The sequence below is a fragment of the Culex pipiens genome, chromosome 1 (assembly GCF_016801865.2).
Source record: "Culex pipiens pallens isolate TS chromosome 1, TS_CPP_V2, whole genome shotgun sequence".
Lineage (NCBI taxonomy): Eukaryota > Metazoa > Arthropoda > Insecta > Diptera > Culicidae > Culex > Culex pipiens.
In genome coordinates this window covers 118,264,607-118,287,060 of record NC_068937.1, presented here as the reverse complement: position 1 = coordinate 118,287,060, position 22,454 = coordinate 118,264,607, and the positions used below count along the sequence as shown (strand labels likewise).

At 39.1% G+C, this 22,454-nt stretch overlaps 6 protein-coding genes across 7 annotated transcripts; 4 read left to right on the top strand and 2 right to left on the bottom strand.

Moving 5' to 3' along the window:
• Positions 1-3: 3 nt before the first annotated feature.
• LOC120416573 (uncharacterized) lies at positions 4-1,922 on the bottom strand. The gene is made up of 2 exons (XM_039578311.2): positions 723-1,922; positions 4-668 (listed from the first exon to the last, which is right to left on the bottom strand). Exons 1-2 carry the CDS (start codon positions 1,839-1,841, stop codon positions 21-23), a joined length of 1,767 nt encoding a protein of 588 aa, XP_039434245.1. The 5' UTR covers positions 1,842-1,922; the 3' UTR covers positions 4-20.
• Positions 1,923-2,945: 1,023 nt separating this feature from the next.
• LOC120416018 (glutaredoxin 3) lies at positions 2,946-4,119 on the top strand. Its single transcript, XM_039577678.2, has 3 exons — positions 2,946-3,159; positions 3,237-3,659; positions 3,720-4,119. The coding sequence occupies exons 1-3, from the start codon at positions 3,110-3,112 to the stop codon at positions 3,895-3,897; spliced, it is 651 nt and encodes a 216-aa protein (XP_039433612.1). The 5' UTR covers positions 2,946-3,109; the 3' UTR covers positions 3,898-4,119.
• Positions 4,120-6,540: 2,421 nt separating this feature from the next.
• On the top strand, positions 6,541-7,082 carry LOC120416887 (40S ribosomal protein S28). Of its 2 annotated transcripts, none has more exons than XM_039578792.1 (2): positions 6,541-6,895; positions 6,976-7,082. In XM_039578792.1, exon 1 carries the CDS (start codon positions 6,628-6,630, stop codon positions 6,823-6,825), a length of 198 nt encoding a protein of 65 aa, XP_039434726.1. In that variant the 5' UTR covers positions 6,541-6,627; the 3' UTR covers positions 6,826-6,895; positions 6,976-7,082. The 2 variants fall into 2 exon arrangements, with proteins under 2 accessions (XP_039434726.1, XP_039434719.1); XM_039578785.1 differs by having other exon boundaries at positions 6,971-7,082.
• Positions 7,083-8,326: 1,244 nt separating this feature from the next.
• On the bottom strand, positions 8,327-10,436 carry LOC120416099 (alanyl-tRNA editing protein Aarsd1-A). Its single transcript, XM_039577786.2, has 2 exons — positions 10,422-10,436; positions 8,327-9,631 (listed from the first exon to the last, which is right to left on the bottom strand). The coding sequence occupies exon 2, from the start codon at positions 9,593-9,595 to the stop codon at positions 8,366-8,368; it is 1,230 nt and encodes a 409-aa protein (XP_039433720.1). The 5' UTR covers positions 9,596-9,631; positions 10,422-10,436; the 3' UTR covers positions 8,327-8,365.
• A 523-nt stretch (positions 10,437-10,959) lies between these two features.
• On the top strand, positions 10,960-20,890 carry LOC120416917 (UPF0547 protein C16orf87 homolog). The gene is made up of 3 exons (XM_039578827.2): positions 10,960-11,369; positions 11,422-11,573; positions 20,498-20,890. Exons 1-3 carry the CDS (start codon positions 11,049-11,051, stop codon positions 20,583-20,585), a joined length of 561 nt encoding a protein of 186 aa, XP_039434761.1. The 5' UTR covers positions 10,960-11,048; the 3' UTR covers positions 20,586-20,890.
• LOC120416925 (uncharacterized) lies at positions 13,370-16,527 on the top strand. Its single transcript, XM_039578840.2, has 4 exons — positions 13,370-13,813; positions 14,306-14,416; positions 14,646-14,720; positions 15,735-16,527. Exons 1-4 carry the CDS (start codon positions 13,618-13,620, stop codon positions 15,908-15,910), a joined length of 558 nt encoding a protein of 185 aa, XP_039434774.1. The 5' UTR covers positions 13,370-13,617; the 3' UTR covers positions 15,911-16,527.
• Positions 20,891-22,454: the final 1,564 nt, after the last annotated feature.

Below are 22,454 nucleotides of genomic sequence, written 5' to 3'. Positions count from 1 at the left end.
TGGGTTGTTTTTTTCTCGTCTTAAAACCTCTCCCAAATCGATCCCTGGGAGAAGCGAAGCTCGAACGGGTCCTCTACGCTCAAGGACGCGTTGAAATCGATGGTCGTGTTGGCCCCCGGACGCGGACCGTCCTGGCTTGGGAATATCGGTCCAAAGTTCTCCTGATCGTCGTCGAACGCAAAGTCGGGCTGTTTCCGGACCAACGGTTGGCTTGGCTGGGTTTCGTTCGCGAGCGACTCGGGTCGGCTCAGCCGGTGGGAACTGCCGTCCAGGAAGGAAAAATCTGGCTCCCGGTGACAAGTTTGCTTCTTTTTGGGTTCTAGACTTGGATACGGTGGCGAGTACAACAGCAAAGGATCCAGCTTCGATTGGCACATCTCCTTTGGCACGGTCAGCTGGAGAACTTCCCGCGCGAAGGTACTGTTCAGGTGGGAAGTGGATGGAGCGGCTGATTGAACAGGTCGTCGACGGTCACCGCCGAGTTGCACCCGGAAGACCTTCGAACTGTTGCCGTCGTTGGGCTGCGATCCCGTTTCGCCGGGTGAGATCAGCGAACCGTTGCTGGACAGGAACGACGTGTTCAAGGTGGCGTTGGGTCGGCTTTTGGGTGGCGATGGCGGTGGTAGTGCTAGATCGGGGTCTAGCTTTGGGATTGGGGGCGAGTAGGTCTGGAAGGGAAACTTTTGAAATTTTAATGTGTCTTTTATAGAAACAATTCTTACCAGCAGCGGATCCACCTCAACGATTCGCTTTCTCTTAACGGGCGTCGTGCCAATCAGCTGTAGTACCTCCCGCTCGAAGGTGCTGTCCCCGGCGGAGGTGCTGTCCCTAACGGAATATGCCGAAGCAGGCGTCGCGTGCTTCCGGTCACAACCGAGCTGCACCTGCACCAACATCGACGTACCCTCCGACTTGGGCGTGGTCAGAAATGGCTTCGGCAGGACCGGTCGCTTGGTTGCCAGCCGTCGCAATTCTGCGTAATTTCGGTCCACCCGATTGATGCCACCGTCTGCTGCGGCCAGAATCGCACTGAACGACTCCAACGCGGCGTTGAATTTCTTAATAAACTCGAGACCTTCTTCCTTGACGATACGCTTCGGCTTCGGCACGGGGACCTTTACCGGTGCGGGAACTCCCCTCGAGTCGGAAACAAACGATGGATAGACCGGTGCAAGAATCCGGTCCAGCGGGGTGGAAGCGACCGGCGGAACAAACGCCGACGTGATGCTGGCCAGCGTTTTGTTCGCGCTCGCTGGTTCCGGTTCCAGGTCAAAGGGCAGCCTAAAGGCGGGCCTTCCGGAGAAAAAGTTGTCCGGCAGGTTGATATATTCTTCCACCTTCTTGGCACGGTTCCGCTCTCGTTCTTCCCGTTCGAGCCGCTCCCGCTTGCGGTCTTCCAACCATTTCATCAAACCTCCGGTGGGAGCACCGGGACTGAGCTCACGCTTGAAAAACTGGTCCGAACCCTCCCTACGCTTAAACCGGACACAGACCGGTTCCAGTGGTCCCACCCGCTGCGGAACTCTCTCCACTTGATTCGTGCTTCCCATCTGGAAGAACTGCTTCACGATATTTTGCTGTTCCTGCCTGTTTAAGGAACTCGAAGGTGACGTAACCTGCTGCTGGAGCATCCGTGCGATCGATTCCCGGTACACGTTCGGACGGCGGTTTGCATCTTGCACCTTGGGGGCGGCTGGTTGTGCCACGGGAATCGGTGCAGGTGGCTTATTGGCGGCCTGGTTCCGGTGGAGAAACTCACGGAATAGACTTTGCACGTAGCTTGAGTGGTCCACTTTGGGTTTCCGGTTGGCCGGAAATCGGCGCCGGCGGGGCGGAGCCATTTCGAGTGTTTTCGAAAATTTCAAACTTTGGTTCAGCTCGTGGAGAGGTTGCTGTCAAAATGATAAAGCTCTGGAGCAAACGATTGCGCCCGGAAGGAACAGCAAAAAAGCTCACAATCTTTTCGCTGTGCGAGCAGATGAGCTTTTTATAGCACGCTTGATTCAATGTACTAGAAATTAATATCAGTGCTCGCCACCAGAGGTAAGCGAAAACTTTGCTTGTACACGGTAATATTGAAAAAATAGCTTTCAAAAATGTAAGAATCCCAAATTTATAAAAAAAAACCCGTACTAAAAAATTTTAAATTCTGTTTTTGTAAACTCCAGAGTCTCGGCCCGAAACTTCAAACACGAACAAAAGCAGCGAACCGAAGAATGGCAATGACGTTTTGGAATTTTGACAGTTTGGAACGCATGAATTACCCCATTATCGGTTTCCCGCACGGGTGATGTGGAAATTGTTGCACATGGCTGAAGTTGGGAATTTTGCAACTTATTTTAATTTATGTTAAATTTCAAAATTTAAACACGAATCTACAGCGAATCGATGTGGAAACTAAAGATACACTAAAGGCACGATAATTTGCTGTGCAATTTTGATCAGAATCACGATAAAAGAGGTTAAAATTGAAAAATAATAATAAAGCAAATTCTGGTCTAGAATTTGACAAAATGTTGTTTGTTTTGTAAGACTTAATGTTATTGCACAATAATTATAGATTTTTTTTACAAAAAAGTAAATTTTTCGGTTTGTCCACAATCAATCTTATGTTTGTAAACAAACGACGCCATATTGCCAATGTTGTTCGGTAGCTCATATCAGGCCATCGCCGGGGCCCTGGTAAACTCTTAGAATATTTATTAAATTCTAAAATTCTTAAATATTTCAATTCTAAAATGTTCCGAATAAGCGTGTAACAAGGCGGGTGGCCATTAGAGTTATCTACGTGCGCATGTATTGCGTGTACGTACACGAAGGATTTTTAGGTTAAAATTTGTACCCGCCAGCAAAAACAGATGGTGAGCTAGTGTGCGTGAGATCGGGCTTAGATAACTCTTTTGTCGGAGTTCGCAACTTAAACGTCAAAAACGATTTTGACAGCCGCTTTCGTTCTGTTCTGTCATTCATCGCGCAAAGTTGCGATCTCGTCTGGAAAACTCTCGTCGTTCGCGCACGGCTTGTTTTTCTTCCCGAATCCACCCCAGAGATTATCCGGCCGGGCAGCTCCTCCCTTCTCTCCGTTACGATAGGTTCCACAAGCAGCAGCATGGCCATCACGAACGTGACCAGTGTCGACCAGTACAACAAACTCATCAGGTGAGAAGGGGGGGAGAAAAAAGAAAATTCCGAGTGGGAAAAAAAATGTAAATAATCCGGCCACTTTCGGTCCGCAGCTCGCCGGCCCTAACCGTGGCGTTGTTTTCCGCTGAATGGGCGGAACAGTGCAAGCAGATTCTCGCGGTGATGACGGAGCTGGCCAAGCAGTTTTCCGCGGTGCAGTTCGTGGACGTTCCGGCGGAGGAACTGTCCGAGGTGGCGCTCAAGCACCAGATCGATGCCGTTCCGACGGTGATCTTCTTCCAGGCGGGGAAGGCCGTTGATCGAATTGATGGGGTGGACATTGCCGCGCTGACGACAAAGTGTCGAAAGCTGGCCGGAGCAGCAACAGCAGTTGGCGGAGGTGCCAAGGAACCGCTTGAGGATCGGCTTAAGGCGCTCATCAACCGCGCAAACGTGATGATCTTCATGAAGGGTGACCGCGACACACCTCGCTGTGGCTTCTCCAAGCAGCTGATCGCGATCGTCAACGAAACTGGGTCAGTTTGAGAACAAAAAGGAAGGCGAAACAAATTTGAATTTCAAATTCTGCTTTTCAGAATCGCCTACGACACGTTCGACATCTTGACCGACGAGGAGGTGCGACAGGGCCTGAAAACGTACTCGGACTGGCCGACCTATCCGCAGGTTTACGTGAAGGGGGAGCTCGTCGGTGGGTTGGACATTATAAAGGAACTGCTGGCCGGCGGCGAGCTGAAGGAAACGCTGAGCGCGTGAAGTTTTTGAATGTTATCAACGCCAGACGACAATTACCTCATCACGGTAGAGGCAGCGACGAGTGCGAGAAGTGCTGAATGTTGTAAAAATTGAATTGATTTTGTGTTGCGAGGAGAATTCACCCAAGCGCGGTTCCCGGTTTGCTTTCTTGGGTTGATAATTTTCTTGGACCCTTCTGTGCTCACTTAGACTAGAACAAATAAAATGATTGAAAACCAAAAACCTTTTTTGCACATCTTGAACCCGATAGGACTAGCCTATTTTTGAAATATCATTAGTTAAATGTTAGGAAAAACAAGACAAAAGTATTTATGTGAGATTTCTTTTGATTTAGTAATTTTTTTAAACTCGAACAGTAATTCTGAAAGCTTGTCTTCCTCAACACCTAAACTCCCAAGCTCGAGAAAAAGGGGGAATTTGTATGGAAATTCCCCCTTTTTCTCGAGCTTGGAAGTTGAGGTGGTAATCATTATTTTTTAAGTGATTCATCAAAAATGAAATATTCTCAATTCTGAGTAAATTAAACTATTGGAAAATTTCCATCGTTTACTCATAATTGGGTAGCCTGGCTTTGACGAAATATGAAAGAGCGTACACTCAAAGTAAAAAGTATCCTTTTTTCAAGTTCACCCGTCGTCACCCTTTAAAAGGGTATCGAAAATGTACTGATTTTGACGTACCCTTTTAAAAGGGTGACGCCGGGTGAACTTAAAAAAAGGATAGAAAGTATCCTTTTTGAGGATTGAAAGTACCCTTTTGAGGGATACTTCTGATTTTGAGTGTATACATTATAATGTCACTACACGCTAATCAAAATTAACTCATTATCAGTTAAGTTCACTCAGATTTCGTCAAAACTAAATCTACTCAGTAATGAGTAAATGAAACAGCTGATAAATTTGGGTGAATTTCACTTACTTTTTGCAGAATTTGGTTTCTATCGAGAAATTAAAAGTGAGAGTGCGTGCAACATAGAGCTAACTTAAACCATGGTAATCTTCACAGCAACTTCCCAGAAAGTTTAACATCATGTTGCACACATTCTCATTTTTAATTTCTCGATAGATGAAAACTGAGGGATATGAAATAATGAGGCTTTACACTCAAAATCAGAAGTACCTCTCAAAAAGGATTCTGTTTACCCTTTATCTGTCAGCATAAGTATTTATGGTACACTCTATAAATGAGAGGAAGGTATCAATCATCAAAATTTGGAGTTTTTTTTTTATAGGTCCAATAAACCAAATTTCCAGTTTTAGCTTTTTGGGTGTTTTTGAAACCGCCTTGAGTCAGGAGTATTAAAAAACACCCAAAAAGCAAACACTGAAAACTTGGTTTATTGGACCCTTAAAAAAAAGTTCAAGAAAAGTGGATTACAAGTAAGGTTTTTTTTTTATTTTCGCAATATGTACATGTTTGGGGTAACTCGGATGTATTGCAATCATTGAAATTGATAAGAAAGGACTTGGGCGGTAATCCTCAGCGTAATCCGTAATCAAGTTGCATTCTTCGGACTGCCTGCGCTTGTGTTCGATAAAATTCAGCCTTCTGTCACTGCCGCCATGTTGACGAAACCGAAAATATTCGATGACGAACATCAAGAAAACAAAGAACAAAACGAAGGTGTCTACTGTCAGATTTTGAAAAATAAACAAAGTGCACAGACGTTTGTTAAATTATGTACTTTTTTCACATGTTACACTTGCCGCATGTCCAGGGCTCTTTGAAGAATGTTTCTTCCGCGTGGACTCAAGACATTTTCAATCCCCGGTCCCAGATTTTCCCGGTAAGTTTAGATTTTTTTCTTTTTTTTTTAAAAAAAAGAGCTCTTTCGATTCCGGCCTCATACACACACGATGAATGTCTGGAAATTGAGACCACTTAAGCCGAATTTTGTAATAAATTTACACAAAAATGTTATGTTTGACTCTTTCGCGTTCGCCATTTGCATACGTCGATGTAAACAATCAGAATACACCAATACTACTTCATCCAATGCTTTGTTTATGGTGGGCTCTTCACACATACTAATGCGTGGGCTCTTCGAGGTTTTGGTGTCTGTCAAACGTTCTTGACAATTACAGTGGTGCCAGGGGGCTGATAAAATTATAGCTTAGGTTATTAGCTTAAAAAGCTTTCTAGGCCCAGCAAGAGACCCAGTGAAAAAAATATAATTTAACTCAAAAATGACGAACTCCTTGTCACAGTGTCCTGATGCAAACAATTTTCGAGCTGTAGCTGTCACAGCCCTGCGAAGTATGTTGGCTGACATATCGGGCAATCAGTCAAAAAAACCAGCTAGAAGTCGCTTGACAAAAAACTTTTGCTAGAAAGAGATAGGAAACCTGATGCAAACAAACGTCCAGCTGTCATGTAAACATACTTTGAATGTGTTGGTAAATTTCTGAATAGAAAGCCTTATTAGCTTATATTTCATTGAAATAAACTGTAGAAATGTAGATTAACGACCATTTCAAAGCTCAAAAACTATTTTTCCGTGTATCCTTTCCGGACCGGAAGCACTTCGCAACGCAGCCAACTTTGCTGCCCACTTCCGCTCGCTGGTGTTGGTGACTCCGACACGTTTCTCACCAACACACTGACCGCGCTGTCATACCATCTGTCACTCGCGCGCCCCCAGCTGTCAAAATCGCTCGCTTCCTCCTTTCTTTTGCCGTGTTTTGTCGCTTGCGGATCGCACGTGTAATCTTTTTCCCCCACGAAAAAACCATGGACAAATCCGTCGTACTGGCCCGCGTCATCAAGGTCCTCGGCCGCACCGGCTCCCAGGGCCAGTGTACCCAGGTCAAGGTGGAGTTCATCAGCGAGCAGAACCGCCAGATCATCCGCAACGTCAAGGGGCCGGTCCGCGAAGGCGACATCCTGACGCTGCTCGAGTCCGAACGTGAAGCCAGAAGACTCCGATAAGGTGGACACCGTCCGTCCTACCTTCTAGGATAAGGTCGGTGTCCCTTGGGTGGCTGCATTCCTCGGAAAGGTAAGACAAATTTGCTCCGCCGTCCTCTTTCGAGATTGATTCTAATTTGGCCTTCTATGATTTCTTTATTTCTAGGTTAGGATTCAAATTGACAACAAATCAATATTGCTTCTAATGTAAACGTTTCCGCCGTAAATAAAATCCGATGGAGCAAGGAATATGAAACCAAGCCCAAAGTGAAACCGAACTGTTTGTTGAATAGTGTCCGTTATTTACGCATTGATGACAGCAATAGTTTCCTCAGGAACATCATTGAATCATTTCTCAATAGACATTATCAGGTTGGTATGTACGGTGCTCGTGCGTGGGGTTAAATTCTGTGCTAACATTTTAAGAGGGCTTAATCCATTTAAACGATTCGAGAATTATTGGTGGTAACAGAATCTTGCTGAAAAAAGGTAACAACTGTGTATTGAAAATCTGATTACTTTTTCAAAACAAACAATGCGCCATGGGTTTTATAACTCGGATAAGTTTTCAAAAAGACGTAAGAGCCAATGGTAAATAAAGCCTATTTTTGCATCGGTATTCGACCTACATACGAAAATCAATTACAGAAATAGGTACTTAAGATTGTTCACACGTCATTCAAGTGCCTCAAACTAAAAATAAAGGAAAATTTGTTACAATTTGGAGACAAATTTTAGTGTCGGAGGTCGTTGTCGTTCTTACGGCTTTTTGAAAACTCACCCGAGATATTTACCTTTCTACAAACAATTACAACAAATTGATCTAGATTTCAGTCGAGTATCGACCATCGGTTGCTGCGATCCCTGTTTCATCGCAGTAACAGAGTAAATAGGGGTAAAAATGATAGCACAACATACTGCGATTTGCCATTGTAGATTTTAGATTGTCAAATTAATGATCCACGTATTTACTTGAAATTCTTGTTTTCTTCAAATTTGAGATTTATTTGAAGATTTTCGGTTTTAATCAGTTTGGGATCAAAAAATGCTGTTTCTCCGAGGTCTGTTTTGAAACTCTCATCGGCTTCACCAGAAGGCGCAAAAAAAATCTCAGGGATTTGCACAACCTGGATGCTGTGGAAGTGGACGCCATCAAGAGAAAAGGAGAGTTCGTCCCCTCGGAGGAAACCCCTTTAATTTGGTTGGTTCCCTGAAGCAGTTGAGTGAGCGTATTTTACATCCGGTGACCCAGTGTAGAAACTGCTTGCATCTGATTCATGGAACCAGGGACTGTCACCTCAAAGCAAGGCGCAACGGTCCCTACAAGACGGACGACTGCCAAGTTCAAGAAACCGTGCCGAAGCAGTGTTTCAACTGCTCTGGAACTCACGAATCGCTGCTCGAAGTTCGCGGATTTCATCCCGTATGGAGAAACAGAGCTCGTGAGCCAGAATTTTGTCCAGAACGTTCAATAGTCAATAGATCAAGGTAGTAATATTATACTTGCTGAAAAGTAAATTCATAAATTTCCTCCTATTTATTCCAATTCCACAATCTTAACTCATTTCTCCGCTTCCGCATCCCGGAAGTGCTCCTGGATAAGCTTCCGGCACTGATCGATCGCCTTCAGCTTGTTCACCTTAGCGTTGTACCGCGGTCCCTTCCCGTTACCCTTACCCTCGAGCAGCGCACAAATCGGGTCCCCCAGGGCGGCAATGTCCTCGGGACGTCCCTGGAGCGCCATCTGGCCTGCGCCCTTGCCGGTGTCGTCCGCCGCGTTGGTCACAAACAGGAAGCATTCGGGCAGCTTGACACAGCGCAGAAATACGTTGATGTAGTCCGAGTCGGGTCCGTCCGTTCGGTGGACGGTGTAGAACTTGGGTTTTGGATCTGGGGCTTGGTTGATTTTATCGGCTTCCAGTTGGGCAAGCTCGGAGGACATTTTACGGGACGATTTCTGGACGGAGCGGACCGTGGTTTGGAGCTTTCGGAGCAAGTCCACGTGGGAGGGGGCACCGCCGTTGAGGAGGCCGTTGAATTGGACTTCGCGGTCGTAGCATTCGGTAAGTTTGCGCAGGACGCGACCTCCGACCAGGAAATGGACCAAGCATTTGGCTTTACCCTTTTCGACGTTCAGAAACTTGATCGCTTGCAGTTGAGCCAGATTGCGGACGTGCGTTCCGCAGCACATGTTGCTTTCGATGCCATCGATGGTGACCACACGCAGCGGACCGCTCACATCTTCGGGCAGGCCTCTGGTCGCTCTGGTTACATCCGATTTGAGAGCCGGGTCGTCCGGTTGGTAGACCGCTACGCTGACGGCCGTGCAGTCCACAATCAGCTGATTGCAGATCCGTTCCACCTTGTCCAGCTGCTCGCGCGTAACGTCCTTGGCATCCAGATCGACGTACGAATCTTCCGTCCCAAGCCACCAGGACTTGGTGTTGACACCAAACTCTCGATCAAAGATCGCCGTTATCAGATGCTGCCCCGAGTGTTGCTGCATGTGGTCAAACCGGCGCTCCCAATCCACTCGCTGACGAACTTCCTGTCCCGGCTGGAACGGAGCTGACGTCCCCTCGACGAAATGAATCGCCGTGGGACCCTTCCGAATCACGGACTTTACTGGCAGTTCGTCCACCCAGCCGTGGTCCGTTGGTTGACCGCCACCCTCGGGAAAGAGTACGGTATCCTCAAAGATGACCTGGTAGCCGGTGCCTTCCGGTTCGCACGAGACCACTCGCGAGCGGAACTCGGTCAGGAAGCTGTCCTCCTGGCACTTGAAGACCATGTTGGGGTTGCTTGGTGATGAAATTTACAAAAATGACTAGAAACAGAATGTTAAGCAAAAGTTATTTTAAATCTGTTACTTTTACAAATTTGACTAGCAGACGGATGAAATCACGGTTACGACACGACTGTCATCCACATACAAACCGAGTGAAGTCAAAATCGAACCAAGATCGAACCAAGTTTTTAGCGCGAGGCATTTGAAAAGGTCGTATGCGCATCGGACATAAATTACATGAATAATTTTTTTCTGTTTTTTATTTCTTTAGAAAGATTTATGTTTAATCTCGAATTTGAACTAGTGGAACAGCATATAATTCCATCGAGAACCTAATGTTAACATACTAGCACTTTGGTGTTCAGTTACAGTTTGTTTAAAGCATTTTCGACAGAAATTTAGTTAGTATTCTGAAAGCGTAATTCATTTTAATACAACGGACAGGAAATATCAAACAAATTTTATTTTGTTTCAAGGAAACTGAAGCTATCCAGTTTTTAGTTCAGTTCAGTGAGTTGTGTTGTTTTTCTTGAATGGCCAAGTAGAGCTTTGTTTTACTGATCTAATAAAAGTTATATATAAAAAATAACATAATGCTTGTAATTATCTCGCATATATACAAAAAAGTAAAAACAGAGGTAAAAACTAACAAAAAACATAATTTGGGAAAAAATATGAATTAATTTCATACGACCTTTTCAAAAACCATACGTAAACAATATTGACAGCGCCTCTGGTGGGGACTTCAGGAAACTGCATGCGTGTCAGATCCCTGGATGAAATAGGATTATATCTTGCTTTGGTAATTTGCCGGTCCCAATGTACTAACTTTTGAAAAGTCCTTAATTTTTTTTAATAGTTATCCTACGATGAGGGCATCGGTATGGATGCTCTTATGATGACAAATTTCAAGCCGAAAATATATTTTTATCTGGAAATTAAAATACCCAATTCTGTAAAACGCATTGAAAAGATGATCAAAAATATCATTTTATTCTTGAAAATAAATATTTAGTTTATAGGTGTCGATTTTTTCTCCTGGCTAAATGTGTGTGAGGTGAGGGTGTTCGATCAGAATTAACTTTGTTTGAAAGACTAACACTGAAAATGTGAAAGAAACTAACACTGAAAATGTGTGTAGCAAAGACAGACCAGCCAAAAAGTCATAATATTACTTTCACGTATTCATCAAAAAGTAATTTAAAAATCGTGACCTGGAACTATTTTTGGGAATGAGATTAATGTAAACTATGAGGTTATGTACATCAAAGCGCTACTTTACATGCACACCTTTTTACTTGAATCGCGTTGATTTTTTTTTGACAGTTCTGAAACCAAAACAACACTTAAGTTTGTACACCACAACAAAACACTTCCAAAGTGAGAGTCTCGTCAAGCTGCGAAGCAGTTCGCTTCCCATTTCCGAAAAAAAACAAACCCGCTCCGTCGGTAAAGTATGGTCAAAACCAGAATGATATCGAAGAACTGTCCGGGTTGCGAGTCCCCCATTGCGATCGCGTCGAAAAAGTGCCCCAGCTGCGGCTTCACGTTCGGCAGCAGCAAGGCGACCAACTCGGCGTACACTCCGAACGCCGTGGGTCGGCCAAAAGGGTCCAAGGGCAAGGCGAAACCGTCGGCGGCCGAGCTGCGTAAGGCCGCGGCGATGGCCGCCGCCACGTCTTCGCAGGTTCAGCGGCGCCGGACGGGCCGGGTGCGGCGCGAAAAGCCAAATTACTACGACTCGCTGCAGTACGAAAAGAAGAAGAAGAAGAGCAAGGTTGGTGTGAAATTTCAGAAATGAAATTGTTTTTGATAATAAATGCTTTTAGAAGCCAACCAGATCGGCGCTCTTCAAGGGCAAGGAGGGAAAACAGACGCAGCTGATTAGTGCCAAGGAGACGCAAGCGGCCCGGGCCAACCGGCACGCACAGCGTCGGATCAAGAAGGAGGAAATCGACGGTGGAGGCGATCTGGCGGCCAAGTGAGTTGTTTATGATAAACATTTAACTTTCATAGTCTTTCCATTCGAGAGGCAATGCGATTGGGTTTGCAGTGGTCAGTTTGTCTACATTGGAGAAAGCATGTTACGAAACTTCTTTAGAATTTAAATGGTTTAACAGGTTTAACATAAAAAAAATAATAATAACCACTGATTCCCAAACTATTTTTCCATCATCCATACATTAATGGTAAGGGCCACGGCCCTTACAGGAATTTGTCTGGTCCCAATAGTGGAGAACACTGAATCAAACAACTAACAGAATAAAAAAGTGGTCCCCTATTGTTAGCGGAAGTGGCAATGGGCTACCGGCTTCGAGTGGTAGAAATGACAATGGAGCACCCGCCCCGCATAAAAATGTATGATGATTTGCACTGTTAAAACCATCCAATTACAATACATATTACAATATTTATGGTAAGTTTATTGTTGACTTTTTCGAACTTTACTGGAATGGCGATGAAGCTACTATACAATTCATGGTTACAGCTAATTGTAAGGTTTTGTTATTGGAAATGTTATAAATGGAAACAATAAAACTATCGTAAAATGCATGAATATAGCAAATCTTATGGTTTTTGTATTGGAAATCTCATAATGCATTTTTTCCAATTTTTTTGTTACATTACGTTCATTGTAATGTTATAGTTGCGTAGTGTGAACTTTTTTGAACGATTTTTTTAAAATAATTTGAATCATGTAATAAAAGTATTAAAAACGAGTTATATTTTAAAAACAAAACATCACAAACGATTTTGTGAAAAGCTCAAATCAAATCAAACAATTTTAAAAACTTAAGCATTAAAACATTAATTATTTTACTGTTCCCTCACAAAAAAAAATATTAAAATATTAATTTATTAATATATTGATATATTAATATATTAAAATATTCAAATAATAAAATATTGAATTATTAAAATATTAATTTATTAATATATTGATATATTAATCTATAATTTATTAATATATTAAAATATTAAAATATTAATACATTTAAACATTTAAACATTTAAACATTTAAACATTTCAACATTTAAACATTTAAACATTTAAACATTTTAACATTTTAACATTTTAACATTTTAACATTTTAACATTTTAACATTTTAACATTTTAACATTTTAACATTTTAATATTTTAACATTTTAACATTTTAACATTTTAACATTTTAACATTTTAACATTTTAACATTTTAACATTTTAACATTTTAACATTTGAACATTTTAACATTTCAACATTTTAACATTTTAACATTTTAACATTTTAACATTTTAACATTTTAACATTTTAACATTTTAACATTTTAACATTTTAACATTTTAACATTTTAACATTTTAACATTTTAACATTTTAACATTTTAACATTTTAACATTTTAACATTTTAACATTTTAACATTTTAACATTTCAACATTTTAACATTTTAACATTTTAACATTTTAACATTTTAACATTTTAACATTTTAACATTTTAACATTTTAACATTTTAACATTTTAACATTTTAACATTTTAACATTTTAACATTTTAACATTTTAACATTTTAACATTTTAACATTTTAACATTTTAACATTTTAACATTTTAAAATTTTTAACAATTTAACATTTTAACATTTTAACATTTTAACATTTTAACATTTTAACATTTTAACATTTTAACATTTTAACATTTTAACATTTTAACATTTTCACATTTTAACATTTTAACATTTTAACATTTTAACATTTTAACATTTTAAAATTTTAAAATTTTAACATTTTAACATTTTAACATTTTAACATTTTAACATTTTAACATTTTAACATTTTAACATTTTAACATTTGAACATTTTAACATTTGAACATTTTAACATTTTAACATTTTAACATTTTAATATTTTAACATTTTAACATTTTAATATTTTAACATTTTTACTCAAAAAAAGAAAAGGCATAAAATAATAAGGATCCCAAAACGAACACACCATGACACCTGACGTCGTCGCCTGAACCGTACGACGCTCCCAAACGAACGCACCATGGTTGAGCGGGTTGAGCAAGCTGTCAAATTTTTTCACTCGCGATGCGTGTTCGATCCTGTTTTGTTTGGCCGCAGTTTCAAAAGTTTTAATCGAAATGAAATCGCGTGTGCTTGTGAAAAACCAAACTCCCGGCGTCAAATCTGCCGGGTGACTGATCCGGGAGGGAGAAGAAGATTAGTGTCAGCAACTTTTGGTGAGTATTTGGACCGGTGAAGAACATTAATGCGTCCGCAATTTGGGGCAGATTCCGTCGCCATCGTCGTCGTTTGAAGTAGGTACGTGTGTTTTGGTACTTCTTCCGGACCGGTTTGGAAGAAGTTACCAGATGCGTCCGGGATTTGTGCCAGATTCTGTTGTCGTCGTCCTTCCGGACCGGTTTGCCAGATACGTCCAGGATGTGTGCCAGATTCCGTCGTCGGTCATGTGTGGGTGCGTGTGTTTTTGAACTTCTTCCGGTTCCAAAGAAGTTGGCAATCGCGTCCAAGATTTGTGCATCGTCATCGCCGACGTTTGTAGTGTTTGTGTGTGGTTATGTTTTGGAATTTCTTCCGAAACGGTTTGAAAGAAGTTGCCAGTCGCGTCCGATTGTTTATGCCGCTCACACGTTCCGTCGTCGTCGTTTGAAGTGTATCCAGCCCCATTTTTATAGCCCTCTTAGGAAATACCTTTTTTTTCTATTTTACAGGATCCTCAATCGTCAACGAATCAGAAGAGCTCCGGGATGTAAATATCAGGCGTTTCATGAAATTTGGAGATGGCGGAACCCCTCCTGCAGCAGCAGCAGATGTTTGTCATGGTCTGATGCATTAAGTGATTTGTTTAAATTTTCAAGATTCTTTCCGCAAACGTCAAACCATAAAAATTATTGCCGGATCTTTTCTGGAAGAGATTCGGCACCAGTTTGTACTGATTTGACGTTTGCTGAGGGTGTCGAAAAGTTTGACTAAGTCAACTGCTTGCAAAAAAACAATGGTCTGCTTGGGTAACTTTCTTAAGTTTATTTTGTTATTTTTTTTCTTTTACAGGAGGCATTTGCAACGGTGCGGAGCTATTTGATTACGGGACACGGAAGCTTGATCAACGAAATGAAGAATTCAAAAGTTAAGATATCTTAGATTTTGAAATTTAGCAATTTAAACATTTGAAAATTATACATTTAAATATTTTTTTTCAAAACTTGAAAAAAGAAAATTTAAAAATTTAAAGCAAATTGAAATTCTACAATTTCAAAACTCCCAAATCCTGAAAATACAAAATTAAAAAACGACGGTATAAAAAATTAAATTAGAAACTGTGGGTTCAAAAATTCAAATACAGTCTGCATTTGATTTGATAATTTGAGAAATTTAAAATAAAGGGCTTAAATAAATTTTAAATTTAATAACCAAAGTTTTTGTTTAAATATCTTGAATAAAAGCATTTAAGAATCTCAGAATAAAATCTGAGAATTTTGATCTGGGGGGGTGAATAGAGCGGTTCAAAAGCGGAACCGTTTTGAACTGCAAAGCGGAGCCATTTTACTGTTCGCCAGAAGCAGCAAGTATTGTAATCATTCATTAGGGAAATTATTGTAAAAACCAAATATGGTTTGTTGATTTTCTTTTTCTTTTGATATAGCGAACCTTTTGTAATTATTCTCCGAATCACCATAACCATTACCAGTAAAGTCGTCGTAGAGCCATTCTTTCTCCAATGAACCCACTTCCTACTGGCTATTTCTCCCTTTTCAGTGCTCATCCGGAGGTCGTCTCCAACAATTGATTCCGCCCGAATTGTGGGCACGATTCGCTTTTTCTAGTACAAAACGTTATTTATTAAGACTTGTACTTTGTCTCAAAATGGGCACTGTACTTCTTAGAGCTCTTGCTTACATTTTGTTCCAAACCGACTTCGCAAAACTTCACCCACTTCTGACGCAGTTATTTGTCTTCCGAAAACTTGGAAAAAAATGCGCACAGAAGATTTCAAAACAAATTATTCAAGTGCAAAGAAAAAGTCACGCTTGTGCTCATTCGAAAATCACGTTACGCATTCTCTCGTCTCATCCCCCAGATTTTGATTATTTAAATTAAGATTTTTCTTAACTTAATTGTCTTCTCATTTATTAATACCAGCAAATCAATCCGGAGTCTCCAGTCGACAAAAGGTACCGGCGGACAGACTGAACACACCACGGCATCACCCACCCGAGGGGGAACAGGAACCGGTCTCGATCGAGGGTTTCAAACGGAATCGAAAGCGAAAGAAAACGTCGTGGAAGGATTCCTTTTGGCGATTTGCAAAAAGCTGAAGAAGGCGTTAACAATTCATGAACAAATAAACAAAGTGGTTCAATGTTGAATATAAATAACATACTATGAATAACAATAAAACTACTGTAAAATTTACTTTATTTACTATTTATTTTAATGTCCGAAAATAGTTTTCACAGTAGTATTTAGTGGGGAATAAACCATAAAGAATTATAATTTTACTGTGTAATTCATTGTAATGCTTATTAGTTTTATTGTCCGCATATAGTTTTTACCGCATCATTTACTAGATAAAAAACCATGAAGAACTGTAAATTGACTGTGCAATGCATTGTAATGCTTGCTGTTTTTATTATTAATGTATGATGATTTCTATAGTCAGGACGAGTTTTTGGATGAAAAATGCAACATTAGATTAACAGTAAAATGCGTCGTATTTGGTAAAAAAATGTATGGAAAAATTTCGAAATTTTTATGGTACCGGTGCATAACAACCCCCCTTTTTTATGGTAAAATCCCAAAATACGACGCAAATTATCTTAAAAAACGATGCTGTCTACTGTTAAAACACTGTCAAAATGACAATATATTTTATCGTTTTGTAACGTTAAAATTTACTGTAAGTTCATCAGAAATCTTTATGCGGGGCCGTCGAGCAGTTTTTGACAGTACGCTACATAAGAAAAACATTGTAGAAAATAAGCAAAAACTGCTCGAACTATACCAAAGTAGTCGACTAATAAGTCTGTGATTGGGAAACGCTCAGGGAAGAATACATCGATGAGAAGACAAGAGTGTCAATTTTCGAATCATTTTGATACATTTATGGAAATTTCTGCAGTTTAAGGCTTCGATCCTGTTTCAGTTCATTTAGCTGTTTCTCACTGTATTTAACCAATTTTTTTTGCAATACTGTAGATGGAAACTAAGTTGCTATGTTTCTTCAGAAATACATAGTATACAAATATGCGAATCTTGGAGGTATAAAATGGTATGGTGTAGTACAATGCCTATTTTGATGTGACAAAAAGGAAGTTACACCGAAAAAAGGAAAATTTACATATTTTATTATTTTTTTGTTATTAGGGAGGTCACCTAGGGAAAAAAGCTGGTCTAATTATAGTGTTACCAGATGGTGCTCGTGAAAATAGAGTACACATTTTCAAAATGATAATTGTATTGTATTGTTTTATGAAAAACAATTATCTAATTATTTATTATTTTCTTTTTATTGAAGAAATGAGTAAATTGCTGAAATACATTTTTGCAATGCAGGGATTAGTAACGATTTTTTTTTACAAAGGAAATTCATGAAATTAATCTGTATTGAAGGGCAGCGAATGACCAAGAAAGTTAAAGCTGTCAGAATAAATGAATTAACAACAACTACAACCATCTTTATCGAAAAAGTCAATTCCTTAAAAATTGGAACATCAAAAAGGTAATTCACGTTTATAGTTCAAGCCTAATAATAAATTTCTTCGTTCTCGATCACAATCAAACACAATTAAGAATTTTGGGAATGGTTTTTTTTTCTTTTTGATAAAAAAATAAATAAAGATAAATCATATCATTTTACTTTTTGATTAATATTGGGATAAGAATAATGGATCGAATGAAAAAAAGTTGACTTTATAGCCGTCGGCTACTATTGCTAGTACCAACTACAAGTGCAGGGGTGCCCAACCTTGTGGCCCTGCGGGCCAGATCTGATTTTTCTGGAGCAGTGAAGCTTATATTGGTTAAAGTTCAAAAAGTAAACTTTTTTTTCGTGAAATTTATTTTATTAGGTTGTTTCAAGTGAACAAATAAATTAACTAGTGTTACAAATAAAATTCACATATCTTTATTTTAAGAAAGAAAAACAAAGATAACTTTCATAGAATTATTTGATTATTTTTTGGTTGAAATTGTATTGTAATTGGTTTTGTCGATTGAAATTAAATACCCTCATATCATTGACTGAAAAAACAATCAAATTTCATCGTTGAAAGTTTTTTCAAGTTTGAATAATCAGCGATTCAAGATAAAATTTATTAAAACGAAATTTGGATTCAAATATTCTTTATCAAAATAATTCAAATATTTAACAAAACATATCAAGATGTTTTTTTTTATTTCAGCTAGTTTTTAATTCATCATTCTTCAAATTTCTTAGAATTATTGAAGTTTTTGCTATTTGATTTCTCGACTCGTTTTGAAACAATTTTAAATATTTTAAAAATATTTGCAGAGCTCATTATTTGCAATATGATTAATTTGCTTTTTTAAGCTTTTTCCAGCATAAATTTATCATTGAACAGTTGTTCTGCAAAAAATACATTTTTTTTGCTCACCCTTTTATGAAAAATCAATTTTAATCAAAATCTTCAAAAAAGTAGCATTTCAATTAGAAGTAAGAGCAGCCGAAATTTTGAGAAATTTTAATTGGGTGTCTTTTTGCAATCTTTTTGCACATTTTTCAAGTTTAATAATTGATTTTGCAAATATCAATATAGAAATGATAAGAATTAAATTGATACAAAAAGAATGTGAAATAATATTATAAAATAAAATAAAAAGGCAAAATCCAAATAAAACGTTGAATTAGCATAATGTTATGTCAAAAGCAAAAATTAAGCAAATAAATGATTTGTTATTTTTGGGAGATTAGCCAGAGACCGAACTACTTCAGTTGAGTGTTTGCAATAGAATGAATTTTATTTTGGACTGTCGTCCCATTACACCTCCGACTCCCCTATACGTAGTCTACTATGATCAGATCTTCGAAGTTATAATATTGACACTAAATTTATTTACTTATTATTACATGTACAGCTTTAGGGCCGGTCAGCAAAACTATTTTGAAAAGCCGTCGCGATCCGGACGAAATGGCTTTACGGGCCGGATGTTGGACAGGCCTGTACTAGTGTCTTCCTTTTACAGTAGTTGTTTGGTAACTGGGCGCTGTTTAACTGGACTGCTTTTTAACTGGGCCTTAGCTTAGTTAAAAAGCAGACAAACGTCAAAAAACCAAAACAAACCGAAATGACCGTGGGGTTAATGGATGAAAAAATCATGTTCAATAAATAAAAAAAAACTTTTTTCAAACATTTATTTGATTTCATGTAATATGTAATGTTTGGCCCTATTAAAATATTAGTCTTGATTTAAAAAATTTCTAAATATTTTTTTCGAAAAGATCGGAAAATTTCACGAATGTTTCATGTTTTAACATTGAAAATTTAACATTGAAAATCGGACCTATAGTTGCTGAGATATAGACATTAGAAAATGGTGGGTTGTTTGGGTGAGACTTAGAAAACTTCAATTTTCTCGTTCCTTTTTCTTTAAGCCGCTGTATCTCAGGAACCAGAGGTCCCATCTTCAATATCTCTTGGACAATTTTATAACAAACTTTCTGAACTTTAAAAAATTATTTTTAGAAATGGTCATTCATGGTCACTATTTTTTTAAATCGGAAAACTGCAAATATTTCGCTAAAATCAAACTTTTGGTGGCTATATCTTGAAAACAGAGCCCTTTATAAAAAATTTGTAAAGTACTGTTCGATTGGAAATTCAATTTTACATTAAAAAATTACGTCAAATTTGTTTTTGCATAAAATTTCGTTTTTTTCCAAAAATCACTATTTTTCAAAAATCCATAACTCGGCGGCAGATTTTTTGGCCATATTTCTCCATGGCTCAAAAATTTCAGGTTTTTGTCAACAATACCTACAACTTTGCCGAAGACACCAAATTGATCAGAAAATTCACTCAAAAGTTACAGCTGTTTGAATATTTACGTACCATTTTTGTATGGAGAGCTGCCAAAATTGTATGGAGACTTGTATGGGTGAACCAATGACACAAAATACCTTCTTTGGTCACAGGGAAGGCCCCCACAAAGTTTGAGCCAAATAAAAAAAATCCATTTCCGGTTTTGGTAGAGAATTGTTCACATGTTTAATTTTTTTAACAGTGGAATAACAAAAATAGCAGAGGTTTAAAATGTTGTCAATTTGTGTTAGGTACATCCTAGTGTAATATACCGTTTAGCAAGATCACGGTAAAATTATCCCTCATTTTTACTTTTTCTTACTATTGTCTATTCCATAGTTATTATAATGTTTTCGATTGAATTACGATGTAAAACACAGCTGAAATGAACACCAAAACTCTGTGAATACAAAGAGACGAGTTGTTCCTTTTAATTCCGCTATATATTTTTAATATCTTGACAGATACGTATTTCGTCTACTACCTGCAGACTTCATCAGTGTTCTGTTCTCGACTTCGAGTCGAGAACAGAACACTGATGAAGTCTGCAAGTAGTAGACGAAATACGTATCTGTCAAGATATTAAAAATATATAGCGGAATTAAAAGGAACAACTCGTCTCTTTGTATTCACAGTAATGCATTCTGCTAAAACGCTCAACCAAACCACAACAACCAAAACTCTGTTATGTACCTACATGAACGCTTGATTATTCACAAATAAAGTCGAATTGAATAAACGGAACAGTTTACTGATCAGTTCAATGTTTAAAAAAATATAGAAAATCGATGATTGAACATAATGCTTCTCCTTTACCTTCATTTGAAATCTTTTGCTTCATTTCGCCTCTTCCCTTCCCTCCAGGTTACCCACCGACAAGCAGGCAATTGCCGCACTGATCCTGTCGGAGATAAACCGGAAGATGGGATCGGTCGTCTGGAAACAGCCCTGATAACGAGCCTGTGGGAGGCGTGTGTGTGTGATTTGTTCATCATTGGTAGCCAGTTTGTATCACACCGTTACGGGTTGGCAGAATCTTGGAAACAACAACCATCGAGAAGGAAGGTCGACTTTGCTGCACCAGTAGTTTCAGCAGTGCAATAAATTACCATCAGCATTTCCCAGGTGTGCGTAAATTTATGTTCATCAAGATATCGTAAGCGAGAAGCATCCCGTACCTTGTGAAAAGCGTGTGTGACAACAACTAAACTTCCGACTGATATTTGCACTATGTAATATAATAGATATGATAACGTGCTTGCGCGACTAGATTTGCTTTCCGAGAACTGAAAAGAACCTTCCTTAGTCGTATGTTCACTATACAAAGATGCTCTTTTTCTATCCCCTGGTTGCAAACCTTAGATATGCACGCGCAATTGTTTCATTTCTCATCTGGCAACAGGATTTGCTAACTACAAAGTACCTATCTGTTTTTTTTTGTTATCCTGCTTTTATCTCCACCCCTCCTTCTCATCCAGTCGTAAAGTGAAACAGGTATTTTGAAAAGTTAATTTAATGTCTCCCGGCGCGGCATCTTCGCATTGTGCTTTTGCAGAAGCTTTGCTGCATTAGAGAACCTGCTGTAAACCTACGGGAGATTTTATGCGGAAACAGTTGCACTTAATCGCAGGCTCGGCGAAAGTCTACGCAGATAGTGCACCAGGTGCGTTATAATCTGATAGGGGAAATCTACCCATTTTAATCCTAATAAGCGGTCGTGTTTGAATGATGCTGGATAATCTAGAGTCTCCCTTGAATTTTACTAAAACCAAGTACACCAACGAGTAGAGCAAGTTTTTGTGAACATTTCTGTTTATTTTCACTTTCACTAAAAGTTATTCTATTTCTTTACCAAGCATTTAACAAAAAAAAAAATCCCAAGGGTATTCTAATCGAGGCGAATGCATTGGGCCACGCCCATTTTTCTAATATCGGCTTAGTTCTTTTTTTTTCCAACACTCTGTCGAGTGTTGCCATTTGCGCTGACATTTCAAACGAACACTCACGAAAAGTGGCATTTATAGGGAAAGTTTCCTGGCATCGCTGGCTGTGCTGCTGGTGGTGTTGACGGCCAGCCTTTGTTCTTTTTTGCCTTCGTCTCTCGCTCGGTTTTCTTCAGCCTTTGATTGGAATGCAAAGTGAAAATTGAAACGTCAAACGACTTGGCGCGTTTGTTTTTTTGATGGCGCTTGCTAATTTATTACATTTTTCGGGATTATTCTTCAAGTGAGTGCCTTACTAATGATCAAAAGAACATGTTGCCGGTAGTTGGAAGCAATTTCATATCTTAAGCGCCGTGAAAAAGTAAGCGAAAGTGAAAAGTTAATTTTGGCGATATTCATTAAGCGTTTGAGGGATTCTCGTGTGTGTCACTGTGTGTGCCAACAAAATGATGAGAAGTGGTCTCGCAAAATACAAATTATGATCAAAAGTGCATTAAATGTGATCTTTTTGGCCAGTAAGTGGCATACATTTGCGTGCTTACTCGAGGCGGTGCTGTTGCTGGTAAGTTTATAGCCCAAATAGTATTTTTGGAGCTTTAATCGAGCATCAAACTCTCCATATGACGAAGATAGGTGTTTGATTGGAAAGGGTAGATTTCCCCTAGTATCTAATCTTATAAGATCTCTTAAGAATTGAAAGGCTTTTATTGCACTTTTTAAAATTTCAAATTCATTAAATTGTATTGACCTTTTTTGTAATTGCCAATTAACTAAAACAAATATTAGCGAGAAAATATTTGTCCAAGGGAAGCGTATCCTCCCGCGTTGACATTAAATGCCATTGCTCTGACACAGACAATTTAAATATTGAATCGATT

Bases quoted from the DNA above. Each gene is read 5' to 3' on its own strand.
- LOC120416573 (XM_039578311.2), bottom strand. From the start codon at position 1,841: ATGGCTCCGCCCCGCCGGCGCCGATTTCCGGCCAACCGGAAACCCAAA. The intron at 669-722 runs GTAAGAATTGTT...TTTCCCTTCCAG, and splicing joins TTGAGGTGGATCCGCTGCTG to ACCTACTCGCCCCCAATCCC.
- LOC120416018 (XM_039577678.2), top strand. From the start codon at position 3,110: ATGGCCATCACGAACGTGACCAGTGTCGACCAGTACAACAAACTCATC. The intron at 3,160-3,236 runs GTGAGAAGGGGG...TTCGGTCCGCAG, and splicing joins CAGTACAACAAACTCATCAG to CTCGCCGGCCCTAACCGTGG. The intron at 3,660-3,719 runs GTCAGTTTGAGA...TCTGCTTTTCAG, and splicing joins GCGATCGTCAACGAAACTGG to AATCGCCTACGACACGTTCG.
- LOC120416887 (XM_039578792.1), top strand. From the start codon at position 6,628: ATGGACAAATCCGTCGTACTGGCCCGCGTCATCAAGGTCCTCGGCCGC.
- LOC120416099 (XM_039577786.2), bottom strand. From the start codon at position 9,595: ATGGTCTTCAAGTGCCAGGAGGACAGCTTCCTGACCGAGTTCCGCTCG.
- LOC120416917 (XM_039578827.2), top strand. From the start codon at position 11,049: ATGGTCAAAACCAGAATGATATCGAAGAACTGTCCGGGTTGCGAGTCC. The intron at 11,370-11,421 runs GTTGGTGTGAAA...AAATGCTTTTAG, and splicing joins AGAAGAAGAAGAAGAGCAAG to AAGCCAACCAGATCGGCGCT. The intron at 11,574-20,497 runs GTGAGTTGTTTA...CCTTCCCTCCAG, and splicing joins GGAGGCGATCTGGCGGCCAA to GTTACCCACCGACAAGCAGG.
- LOC120416925 (XM_039578840.2), top strand. From the start codon at position 13,618: ATGGTTGAGCGGGTTGAGCAAGCTGTCAAATTTTTTCACTCGCGATGC. The intron at 13,814-14,305 runs GTGAGTATTTGG...TCTATTTTACAG, and splicing joins ATTAGTGTCAGCAACTTTTG to GATCCTCAATCGTCAACGAA. The intron at 14,417-14,645 runs GTCTGATGCATT...TTTCTTTTACAG, and splicing joins AGCAGCAGATGTTTGTCATG to GAGGCATTTGCAACGGTGCG.